Genomic DNA, 12,521 nt, shown 5'->3' with positions numbered 1-12,521 from the left:
AATGAACTAAATCTGATAAAATGTGAGTCACTCTATTTAAATGTTTTTCTTTTATAAGAGTTGCCGTGATCATGGTGTCTCTTCGTAACAATAGGAGACCTAACTAAGACACTATGTCTCTGAAGAATGATATTGGTATTTTTTTTTAGTATTTATTTATTTATTATGTATACAATGTTCTGTCTGTATGGTGCCTGCAGGCCAGAAGAGGGCACCAGACCTCATTACAGATGGTTGTGAGCCACCATGTGGTTGCTGGGAATTGATCTCAGGACCTTTGGAAGAGCAGGCAATGCTCTTAACCGCTGAACCATCTCTCCAGCCCCCTGATATTGGTATTTTGATGGGAATTGCATTAAATCTGTGGATTGCTTTTGGTAAAATGTTCATTCTACCAACCCAAGAGCATGAGTGATCTTTCCTTCTAGGGCCTTCATTTCTGTGGGGTGCTTTTAGGTTCTCATACCGGTTATTTGCTTCCAGGATAGGTTTACTCTAGATATTTTAGAAGTAACTTTGAATGGGAATGTTTTCATGATCCCTTCTCCACATTAGTGATATATAGGAACATGTCTTTTCTTAAGTGTTAATTCTATACTCTACTACTTTGCTTCAAGCATTTATCATTTGCAGGAGTTTCCCGATGGAAATTTTAAGGTCTCTTGTATATAGTCATTGAACTGTCTTTTTTTTTTTCTTGCTTTCTGTTAATTAATGATAAACTAGTCAAACGCTGGAAATAAGAAGCTATACTGAATAACTGCTATGTTCCAAATATTAAGGGAAAGGTAATCCAAATTCTACTCAGTCTGAGTTGTAGATTTTTATACAGGTACCTTTTATTTTACTGAGAAAGTCCCCCTTAATCTTAATTTTCTAAGTGAGTGTATAAAAACTAAGAGCACTTTTTTGTGTGTCTGGTGCCTATGGCTCCCTTTTCAGGGTCTTTTAGTACAGTGAGTTATCTAAACTGGTTTCTGACTTAACTCTAGCTCGCATTCCTTGCCTTACAATAAACTCAAGCTTACAAGCATGATTTTTTCTATATGTTGTTGTGGGATTCAGTTTGCTAGTATTTTTTTTTGTTACTTGTTTATTAGTTTGAGATGGGAGTTTGCCCTATTAGACACGTTATCTTACCTCTGTGAAGTTATCTCTTTTTATAGCTTTATCCTAATATTATCAGTTTAGTCTTCTGGGATAAAGTCGAGGATTCTGAGCTTAGCTTTCTTTAGGCTTTGGACTGAGTCACCAATGTGTGTCTGGATCTCCAAGTGGGACAGGCAGTCTGTCGTTTCGAAATGTAGATACCCACGTTCCCTGAAGATAAGGTACCGGGTGATTGGAAACACAGATATATTAAAGCGTAGTCGTTAATCAAGGAAATCTTTTAGAAAGATGAAGAAATTTTAAGTCTCAGACCTGTTTTCCCACTCTCTCCACTTTGCAAGGGATTTAATCAAATCCAAGTCCTTCGCGTTGCCTGGCGAAGCCTCTAAACCAGGTAGCCACAGTCAGGCAAAGTTGGTGACTGTTCAGCTAAAGCGTGTTGGGGGTTTCAAGCAAAGAAAAGCGCACGGTGCTTATTTTCACCATTCAAAGGCCCCAGAACGCCTCCAGCCTTGCCCGCAGGTACAGGAGCAGCCCGAGCGACTTGGAAAGCCTTGCCCTCCACCCCCCGAGAAAGTGGGCGGAACCTCTCGTGGCGTCTCATACGCTGCGGTGCCTCAGTACGTTCGACGTCACTGCGCCGCGACCCGGAAGTGTGCGTGTGGCGAGGAGGCGGGCGGGTCAGAGGCCCTCGGCCTGGGAGTGCTGCGTTCTTAAGGGACCCAGGCGACTCTGCCGGTACCGCGTGCGTCCGAAAGCCCTTGGGGGATGGCGGGAGGTCGAAGCTGCTCCCCCGCCCGGTCTCTTCACTGAGCCGTGAGCGGCCGGAGCCGGTGCCTGGCGGGTTTCAGAGTTGAGTCAGGAGCGAAAGCAGGCGTTTCAGACACACGTGGCCTGCTCCAGCGTGCCTGTTCCGGGGCGCATCCCTTTGCTCGGGCTCCTTTCAGAGCTACGGCTCGCCGAGGCAACCCCGCCACCTTCCAACTTTGGAGGCAGTAACCCTGAGGTCGACGTTGGGGGGGAAGGAGGGTGATGAGCACGTGTAACTGATCTGTTTTGGAGACCGACTGTTCCTGCCGGTGTAGTATTTCATTTTCGGGGACTCTCTTCCCCTCCTGCTTCCGATATAGTAAACGTGTCAGGAGTACAGAACTGGGTAGCTGCCATCCGAGAGAGAGGTTTTGTATTCCTTAAAGGGTCACTTCCAGGTTCTTATCCATAGAGGATTTTGCTAGTTGACCTGTCTGACAGTCTTTGTTTGGCTTCATTTTGAAGTTTCATTGGTGTGCCCGTGTGTTTGCCTTGTAGATGCGTGGTTGGTGACTGTCTCCAGATGCAGAGGCGTCTGTTTCCTTGGCACAGGCAGGTCCTGAGCTGTAGTTGGAGTAGATTGTGCCTTCTAAAGCGACACCTATTTACAATGAAGTTGCAGTCTCCAGAATTCCAGTCACTTTTCACGGAAGGCTTGAAGAGCCTGACAGGTGAGAGGTTAAGGTAGCCTTCTGTGCTTTGGAATTGTTCACCACAAATAAAGGGGAAACCTCTTTTGCCCAATTTTGCGATATTGTGGGGCTAATGAAAGAAAGGCCCGCTTGGGATAAACTGAAAATCATAAACCCAATCACTAGAAGTGGGGAGTTGACTGCCGCATAAAGCACAGCTTTTCTATGTCTCTAAGAAATCCCATTTACCCATCATGAGACCCAACACCTCTGGATGTGTGTTCTCCTCTATAGCAGAGGAAACACCTGCTTAGGAAGCGAAGTTCCTCTTCTGTTTCCCAAATAACTAACTGAAGGAGTTGGACTTTAAATTTTCAGAGTCTGATGTCATGCAGTTTGTAAACAGTGAAGTTACATTCTCTTCCTTTGTATAACTGCTTTATGAGAGAATGGAAGGAACTAAAAATTATTTCCTCTTTTTCTGTGTGAGCACCTATAAAGCTTGACTGGGAGGCAGACAGAAAATGGCTGTCGCTACAGATTTGCCAGTATTGGTCTTTAAAGTGAGCAAATGACGTTGAAGCAGCCCACAACTGCGATTTAAAGCTTGGGGGTATGCTAAGAATGGCTTCCAGGAATCCACTGAGTTGTGTGGGTGTGTAAAACACCTAGGATGCACTGGAGGTGCCTCTTTATTATTGGGATGAGCAGAGTGTATGTTCTGTGTTGAGGTCAGAATTCTACTTGTAGGAGTTGGTGGTCTCCACCATGTGTGTTCCAGGAATGCAACTCAGGATAGTAGACCTGATGGCAAGGACTCTTACCCACTCAGACATCTCACAGGCCCTTGAAATACTTTCAAACCATAAAAGCTAGGATTCTATCCTACATCTCACTGACTCAGAAGGAAGAACATCTGTTTGCTTTTGTTTTAACTCTGCAGACTAATTCTGTTGAACAAACTGGGGAACCATTGGTTTTAAATTATTATGCTGTTCCCAAATCTGCTTTTTATTCTTCATGTGAGATAATGGGTACCTACCGAGGAGAACGTCCTTTTAATTTAAGTTCTTTAGTGGAAGTAGAGGGTTGAAATACAAGTTTATGATGCTGTATTCACAGTGATTTATTGGAATGAAAAATCCTAGAAATTTGCTGTCCAATAGAAATATATAAACCTGCATGTGATAACCTTTTCTAGTTACCTTATAACATTAGAAAGAAATGAGTGAAATTAATAGTTCTTCAAGCATTATATTTAACCTTCTGTAACAAGCTATCATAGGAGTATGATTTTTGTGAAAATGGTTATTCTTGTCACATTTATGCATGTTCGGCTATATCTAGCACATATAGCATGTCTCTATTCAGATTCACACATTTCAGATGTTCAATAACCATAAGTGGCTATCAGCTGCTTGGGCACTGCAGACCTAACAGCTCTAATACAGGCTGATTGAACCTGTTCTTATCTCATGTGCTCTCCCAGCCCCCAGTGTTCCCAGTCTCTATTGCCCCTCTCTTATATAAAACAGTACTTACGATGTTAAGTATTATAGTCTAACTCCTCTAGATCCTTCCCTTGCCTTCCTTTTTTTTTTTTTTAAAAAAAAAAAAAAACAAAACATCAACTCCAATTTGTGCTGCCCATTCATTCTAGGTGTAGAGCATGGCTTCTCAGGGGTCACACCCTTAAAGCCCGTTTCACTGCTCTCTATGAGTAGTGTCTTTCAGAAGTTGGACCACTGGCCAATGAGCTGGATTGACCAAGGTGGAAAAGTGGTGGTAGTGAAGCGCTCAATGCAAACAGAGTTGGAAGTAAACTGCAGAGAGTGGTGTAGGTAAAGTGTGAGGCAGAGATTAGAGAGAGATGAGACAGACGTTAGATATGGGAGTCGTGTGTTGTGCTAGAGAATTTGGACATTGCAGTGCAAATCTTGAGGAGGAGGAGTTGCCTACTGTAATTTACTCTGGTGCTTTTGAGTAATCCAGCTATGGAGGCTGGATTTAAGGGGCTTGGCATTGGAGCAAGGAGATATGAAGACACTGGAGAGCCCTGAAAAAGCCCAGATTTAAGTGTTAAAGGAAAGAGATAGCAGTTTGGACAGTTTCAGTTGTTTGGGACATGGACCCCTCCATTAGTCTTAGGACAATTGTGAACATGATTTTTACATTTTAAAGTCCCTTAATAGGGGTATTTGGTTGAGAGACTCGATTAGAAATTAAGGGAGGGCTTATGGAAGTGGAATCATGTTCAAGCGCCCACATTTATTTTAGGCACGATTGTTTAGTCAAGCCATTTTAGAAAATCTAAGGTGGAAGAAGAATATGGGAGGAAAACAAGTTGAGGATTCTATTTGAGTTGGGAGTGATTAGGGCTGGGTTTAGCTGAATGCATGATCCCCAAGGACACGCCAAGCTGCTTCTTGCAGTAAAGGAAGACTACTACCTATGAAGAGGCCAATGACCTTGCAACAGAGCATTTTCAAACTGACTTTGCAATATTGGGGCCTGGATTAGTTTGTTTTTGGAGAGACTTTAGGAAGTGGAATCTGAAGAAGATTGTCTTTTCAGGAAAAAGATGTTATGCTTTGGTTATCAACTTATAAACTACAACTTCCATCATAAGGGGAGCTATGTGAGTGGCCATAGCCCAGGAAGACAAATTTAGGTTACTTCAAATTCTGTGTTTCAGCATGAAAGCGGTTTCACTGTTTTAAGAACAGAAACAGTCATAAAACAATACAAGTTTAAAATACATTGGTGTGGTATATCAGAAACGTAGGTGCAATGAAATAAATGCGCTTTTCTGTAGGATTGAGTTGCTCTCTGATGGCATTCTTAGCTTTTGAATTGGTAGAAGCTAATTGTTTGCTAGTTTGTCTTAATTTGTGGCTAGAAAACACAAGACTAAAACTGACTGGAAAGCAGGGGCAGGCAAGGCATGCCTTGGATAATGTTTATACTTTGTATAGCACAGATTCAAATTAGTTTCAAACAATATGTTCAGTTTTGTTTTTTAAGAGTTCTTGGCTCTAATATTTATCATAGGCTTCATGCATAAATTTATGGTCTCTACATTTGTCCCAAAGACAGAACAATTCCCATTCTAAAGTGTACACATACACCACAGAAAAACAATTAGAATTGTTTATTGCTGTTGAAATTCATACTTATAGTGATGATCTTAAGGTATCTTAGAATTTTGTACTATCTGCTAGATCAGAAAGAAATTCTTAAAGTTCTCTTTCTACAGTTCTTTGGGGCAGTCTACTGTAGGGAACCATCTCAGATGTCCAGACCTTTCTTTTGTTGTTGTTGTTTTGAGACAGAATTTTCTCCGTGTAGTTACGGCTGTCCTGGATCTTGATCAGGAGACCAGGCTGACCTCGAGCTCACAGACATTTCCCTGCCTCTATGTTGAAGGAGGTCGCTAGTTAGTTCCCGGCTGCTTAGCCCCGAAATAATCACACAGAAACTGTATTAATTAAATCACTGCTTGTTAGCTCTAGGTTATTATTGGCTAACTCTTACATCTTAATTTAACCCATCTCCATTAATCTATGCTTCACCACGTGGTCTTGGCCTACCAGCAAAGTTTCAGCAAGTCTGTCCAGCAGCTGCTCCATGGTTTCTCCCTGACTCTGCCCTTCTTTCTCCCAGAATCCATGTATCGCCCTGTGGCTGTGGCTTGCCAGCTAAAGTTTCCATGTCTGTCTCCAAAGGGGCTACATGGCTTCTCCTGTCTCTGCCTCCTTTCTCTGAGCATTCAGATATTCAGATTAGTTTTCCTTGACCACCTAAGTTCTGCCCTATCAACAGACCAAGGCAGTTTCTTTATTCACCAATGGTATTTACAGCATACAGAGGGGAATCCCACATCACCTCTGCCTCCTGAGTGCTGGATTAAAGGCATATATATACCACTGCCTAACTATTGTTTTCGTTCTCATACAAGACTGATTAGTTCAGTGATCTCTCCTATCTGTAATAGATGACAAGACCTTACACTTATATGAGCTTTAATCTTCAATCATGTTGTGTTAAAAAAAATAACAAAACCTTCTTTCCTCAGAATTATTTGCCAAAGAGAATCATGAATTAAGAATAGCAGGAGGAGCAGTGAGGGATTTACTAAATGGGGTGAAGCCGCAAGACGTGGATTTCGCCACCACTGCCACCCCTACTCAGATGAAGGAGATGTTCCAGTCAGCTGGCATTCGCATGATAAACAACAAAGGAGAGAAACATGGGACGATCACTGCCAGGGTGAGTGAAAATGTAAATTGGTTTCAAACAATATCAACTTTTTAGAAAGTATAAATAGAGAAGTCATTGCCTCCTGCCCTCTGAAATCTTGCATACCCCTCCATTGGAGCTACATATTATATAAGTTTGACACTCAACTCACTTTCAATTTCTGAGGGTAAACCAAGTAAGTCCTCTGTTGGAGATTTTGTTTTTAATTTGTAGGTTTAAAGATGTTTTTCATTTCTGTGATTTAGTTTCCTTGCCACTCCTCACAGCAGGCCCATAGACTTTTGTTCTAGGATATTATTAATAACATAGTGTTTGGTTCATTCAGGTTCAGAGTTTGAATTTATGACTGTTAGTTACAACTGTGTTCTGGGAGTATATTTTACCAGATCCAGACAGGTCTTTTAGGACATGCTCCCTGGTACTGCTCTTGTCATGGGGGAGACCAGCTCCATCTGTGTCACTGAACTGTCCAGTGGGCCAGGATAAGGGATGGACAGTGAGCCTCACTACCCCCTCTTTTAATTTGTGTCTTGTTAACAAAAAAGCTTTTAAAAAGTAATATGATTTACAACAGGACATTAACTATTTTTATAGCTGTATCTTATGTTTCAAATGTTATTGTAAAAAGTTTAAAAGCAATTAAATTGTTAATGAAATTGCCTAGCAACCAATTTCTTCGAACATGCTTCTTTGGTTAAATGAATGACATGTGACATACATTGAACTAACTATAAATGTAGTGTGGTAAATACAGAAACTAGTAACATAGTTGTTTATGATTATAAATATGTACCATACATGACTATGTTACACTTTTGTGTGCAGAAATACTGTACTACGTGTATAATATGATAAACTGAGATTCTTTGTTAAAGTGTCCTTATGTGGCACAGGACTATTTTAGTCTTCAGTTCTTGTTTCAGATTGAAAATTTTTATTTTCCATTGGCTATTAGATATAAATTGTTTTGACAGAGTGTTTTCTTTAAGCATCTTTTGTTTGTCTTAATGGTTTTCCTTAAATGAGCATGTTCTATTGTTCTCATTATATTCGAATGATGCTTTTAATGAAGTTTGGCCAAGGCAGGGCCCCTTGGACATGTGTTCCCAGATAACTATGAATATAGTCCATCGCATTTGCAGATGACAGTGTCATGTCAAGACATCAAAAGATTGTTTACCCATGCTTCCATTCTTCAGCAAGGTGACCTGCCGTTGGTAGTCTATGGAAGTGAGCTAGTGCTCCTGATGTTAAGAATTTTCATTAGCAATCAGAATTACACCGAGTCGTGTGCCAGGGGATAAGCTCAGTTGTTCTGTGGAATGATCTCTCTGTAGTCTGAATATGTATTCCTCTAATTGGTTAATAATAAAAGCTGTTTGACCAATACTCAGACGAGATAAGGTTAGGCATAATGATCAAACTGAGGACGTGGATGAGGAGAAGCAGAGAGGAAGATGCCAGCCAGCTGCCAAGGGAACAAGTTGTATTAGAACACAGGCAAAGCCACAAGAAATGTGGCAAAACATAGATTAATAGAAGTGGGTTAATTTAAAAGTAAGAGCTAGTTAGTAATAAATCTGAGCTGTTCAGGCAAGCAGTCTGTAATTACAATTAAGCCTCTGAGTGATTTAGAAACAGCTGCAGGATGGGGCGGGACAGAGAAACATCCGATTACACAGTTGTATAATATTTTGAAAAATAAAGTGAAAAAGACAAGTCTTGTTGATTTCCACTTAATCCTGTTTTCATTGCGGCGTTTCATTTCTGTCTACTATCAACAGTTTCTGTTGCCCCAAATTTTGATTATTTTTGGTCTATCCTGGTTTTGTATAGGGAGGAAAAGTATATTGTTTTGATAATAATTTCACATAGTTTCCTATGTCAAGTCTGTTTCTTTCCTTTCATATGTCATTGTATCTCAAGAGCCTTAGTTTATGATGAAACTATAGGTATAGCTTTGTGTTTGGAAAAGGATGTGAAACTGTGTGGAATGCTAGAACAAACTTCCTAATGAGGACGTCCTAAGCTCCTGTTTGATTGAAAATCTCTGTGCTTGACTATTGCTAATTTGTCATTTGGCAGTGCACCACTGATACTCAAATGAGTTTGCATTTGAAATGTGCTTTTCCCCACATCCCATGTCCAGGTCCTTCTCAGTGTTCTGCTCACATCATGTTTTCAGCCTTTGCAGCTGGAGGTCTCTTTCCAGGAGACTCAGTATTTCTTTCAGCAGCTGCTGCTCAGTGGTCTGTGTTCCAGAAATTGGTCTTTGCCTGTCTGCAGACTGGAGCTGTTCAATAGTATTTCAGAGAAAAGCTTGCTCTAAAGTGGAATAACTGGGGTCAAATGCACTGAGTGCATTTCCTACCACCCCACTGCTCACAGTTGTGTGCTTGTCTCTGAAATTAATCACAGTGGGTAATTTTAAGAAACTGTTCTTTGGATTTTTTTTAAATTGTATGTTTTTGTACAAAGTTATATGTGTAAACTAATAGACTTTAAAAGACATACAGGAATTGGCAGGTATCACAACATCCTGCCTTGATGTAGTTGTGTTTTTAAAATACTTGGTGATACTAAAAACCAAATTAAAAAGAAAACAAAAACCTTTGTGGGGGCTCAGTAGGTAAAGATACCTGCTGCCCAACCTGACATCTTGAATTTAGTCCCCAGAAGACCAATAGTGGAAGGAGATAACGGACTTGGGCACATTTTCCTTAGCTGTGGCACACGCATGCACACTCATATGTGCTAAAATTTAAAAAGATATCAAATTTGTCTTTAATTGCAGCTTCATGAAGAAAATTTTGAAGTTACTACACTCCGGATTGATGTCACCACTGATGGAAGACATGCTGAGGTAGAATTCACAACTGACTGGCAGAAGGATGCTGAACGAAGAGATCTCACCATAAACTCTATGTTCCTAGGTAATCTCTTGAGAAGTCAAGACAGCATTTTAATTCAGCCTGCCAGGGTTTCCTTTCCTTGGTAAACTTGTGCTATGGAAATGGTGTTGAACTTACTAACTTATGAGAGCCAGTATATCCTGTTGACTGGAGCCAACTCTCAGGGCTCAGATTCGGTTACTCACTAGCTGCAAACTGAAGTATTTCTGTCAGCCTCCTTTGTTCTACTGTAGTGAAGATTAAGGGAATAAATAACTGTCAGTGTTTAACTGCCACATTTACACATTGTCTGTTAACTTACTGTACCTAAACAGTGCAAGAAAAATGTGTAACACACACACACTCCCCCTATATCATATCACTCTCTGCACTGTTTTATACATATGTATCCAAAAATGTTGTGTAGAATGGCATATAACTATCAAATATTTGTTACTGACTCTACAAACAACCTCAAAATCTTTTTGAGCATCTAATCTTAGGAAGCAGCAATGGATTAGCCATAATGAAACACCTGTCAGCTTAATCCTCTGTGGTATGAAAGGTGAGGAGAAATAGGAGTGAGGTGAGTTGGGATGGTACATCTCTGCTACACCAATTTTTATACTTTTAATTTCACACAGTCTCTTTGTTTCATTATTGCTTCATGTGCTGAGAAAGTAAGTTTAGGCAAGATGGATGTATAAAACTACAAATGCTAAAGTTAGTGATGGTGAGAGCTTCCAAAACCTAGGCATTTATGACAGTAAGGAGCCCAGATAATGAATGTGCTCTGTGTGTTTCTTTTTTTTTTCTTTTTTTTTTGTGTATGTTTTTCTTTTTACACAATGCAAATTTAAGCTACACCTGGTTTTATAGAGTCTCATCCAACAGGAATATTTTCAGTATGCTTCATTAAACAGAAAAACCAAGTCTTTAAAAAAGTAGTATTTCACATGAAACAAAGCTACTCTTGGTGCTGTTTTGCTGAACCTTATCATTTGCCCAGCTCAACTACAGGCACATTGCATAAATTTAATCTGTTCAACACGTCTATGAAGCCATTTACTTTATGTAAATGCCTAAAGTGTAGCTTGTAAGTTGAACAGTTAGGATTCTCGCTGAAGTAGTCTACCTCTAAAGGTCATGCTCTTTATATCTTTAGTGCTTTTGTTTGTTTTCTTTTAAATATTGTAATTCCACCAAAACAATAACAATGCTTACATTAGCCTAGTTTTCTCTTCAGGCTTCTTTCAGTTGTTACTGGTTCAAATATTAATAGTATGGATGTTAATGGCTGGTTACTTTGCTTCCAAAGGCATTATCACCCCATCCTATTTCTTTTTGCATTACTAGAGATGGAAATGAGGGATCTGTATATGGTAGCTTGGGAGAGTTAGCCATCCTGCCATTCTTGTATTAGAACATGACCTTAAGATACACGCTATAGTCTTATTTTGCTTGCTTAGCATTCTTTTCTCCATTTTTGTTTTGTTTTCATAGGAACTTTTGGAAATTGTCATATAAATCAAGATTCTTATGTTTAAATCCAAAACAGCCCAGAAACACTTAAAGACTTGCCAGTGTTGTTCCTTTTCGAATAATCAAATAGCATTTAATGTGAAACAGCAAAATTGACAAGATAGTCATATTCCAAAGGTGGTAGCAGTTTCTCTTGTTCCTGATAGCACAGAATGCAATATCTCACAGAGCCTCTGGCCAACATGCTTAGCTAAATGAATGAATGCTTTCAGGTTTTTTTGAGTTCTTGTGGTAAATTGCTATATGTTTGAGTTTGAGATTTCTCCTGGAAGGGGAATCAAGATGAGTGGGTCACTCTAATACTGTTTCTAAGCTGGTAAGAGTAGTTTGACCAGCCTTCCTCCTCACTTTCTAGTGACAGAGCCATCAGTGGGTCTTGTTACAGAGTGTGTGTGTGTGAAAGGGGGGATTAAATAGTCAGCTCAGTCTCGTGTTAAGCCAGAGTGTCTGCTTTGCCACAGCCTGTTGTTATCAGACAGATATTATCCAGTCTGAGAGAAATCTGAAAAGCTTTTCAAAACCTTGTGACTAAGGTTAAAATGTTATTTTTTAAAGATTGCTGGATTTTATTTTTTTTAACCTGTGTTTTATTTATGTGCTTTGCTTTTTTGTTACTTTCAATTTTGAGTATGTGTTCAGGCCATCTTAAAAACTCTTCTCTTAGGGTTCTGATGCTGAGATAATAGGTATTTTACCATCTTGGGTCTGTTTATTTCAAAGCATTTGCATATTAGGGAAATGAGACATTAGTCTCTTTTGGTACTGATATATTTTCCCCAGAATATTATTGAAGCTTGTAATTTTCTGTAAGATGCTTGCTGGCGTTCTTCTTTTTCCTACCAATAAACATATTTTTATTTTTAAATAGTTTTTGTCTACTATGTTGTAGTTATGGGACGAGCAGGCCTGCTTTTCATCCCGCACGGCTAGCTTTACACCTGAAATAATTACACAGAAACTGTATTCATTGAAACACTGCCTGGCCCATTAGCTCTAGACTCTTACTGGCTCTCACATCTTGCTTAACCCATTTCTAAAAATCTGTAGCACCACAAGGTGGTGGCTTACCGGGAAAAATTCAGCATGTCTGACTTGGTGGCTGGCTTCATGGCAACTGTCTCATTGCCTTCTTCCTCCCAGCATTCTGTTCTGTCTTCCCCGCTTACCTATGTTCTGACCTATCAGGCCAAGCAGTTTTATTAATTAACCAATGAAAGCAACAGATAGAAAACCCTCCCACATCACTGTTACTATGCTTCTGTTTATTTCCTTGTGT

The 12,521-nt window shown here is 39.9% G+C and overlaps 1 protein-coding gene across 2 annotated transcripts; it reads left to right on the top strand.

The window, feature by feature from the left end:
* The first annotated feature begins 1,757 nt into the window (after positions 1–1,757).
* Trnt1 (tRNA nucleotidyl transferase 1) lies at positions 1,758–10,417 on the top strand. Of its 2 annotated transcripts, none has more exons than XM_038320940.1 (4): positions 1,758–1,855; positions 2,419–2,591; positions 6,628–6,821; positions 9,607–10,417. In XM_038320940.1, exons 2-4 carry the CDS (start codon positions 2,444–2,446, stop codon positions 9,808–9,810), a joined length of 546 nt encoding a protein of 181 aa, XP_038176868.1. In that variant the 5' UTR covers positions 1,758–1,855; positions 2,419–2,443; the 3' UTR covers positions 9,811–10,417. The 2 variants fall into 2 exon arrangements, with proteins under 2 accessions (XP_038176868.1, XP_038176869.1); XM_038320941.1 differs by having other exon boundaries at positions 1,763–1,848.
* Positions 10,418–12,521: the final 2,104 nt, after the last annotated feature.

The sequence above is a fragment of the Arvicola amphibius genome, chromosome 2, assembly GCF_903992535.2.
Source record: "Arvicola amphibius chromosome 2, mArvAmp1.2, whole genome shotgun sequence".
Lineage (NCBI taxonomy): Eukaryota > Metazoa > Chordata > Mammalia > Rodentia > Cricetidae > Arvicola > Arvicola amphibius.
The sequence above is the reverse complement of the archived record's forward strand: the minus strand, read 5'-3'. Positions and strand labels throughout refer to the sequence as shown.

Bases quoted from the DNA above. Each gene is read 5' to 3' on its own strand.
- Trnt1 (XM_038320940.1), top strand. From the start codon at position 2,444: ATGCAGAGGCGTCTGTTTCCTTGGCACAGGCAGGTCCTGAGCTGTAGT. The intron at 2,592-6,627 runs GTGAGAGGTTAA...TTCTTTCCTCAG, and splicing joins AGGCTTGAAGAGCCTGACAG to AATTATTTGCCAAAGAGAAT. The intron at 6,822-9,606 runs GTGAGTGAAAAT...CTTTAATTGCAG, and splicing joins ATGGGACGATCACTGCCAGG to CTTCATGAAGAAAATTTTGA.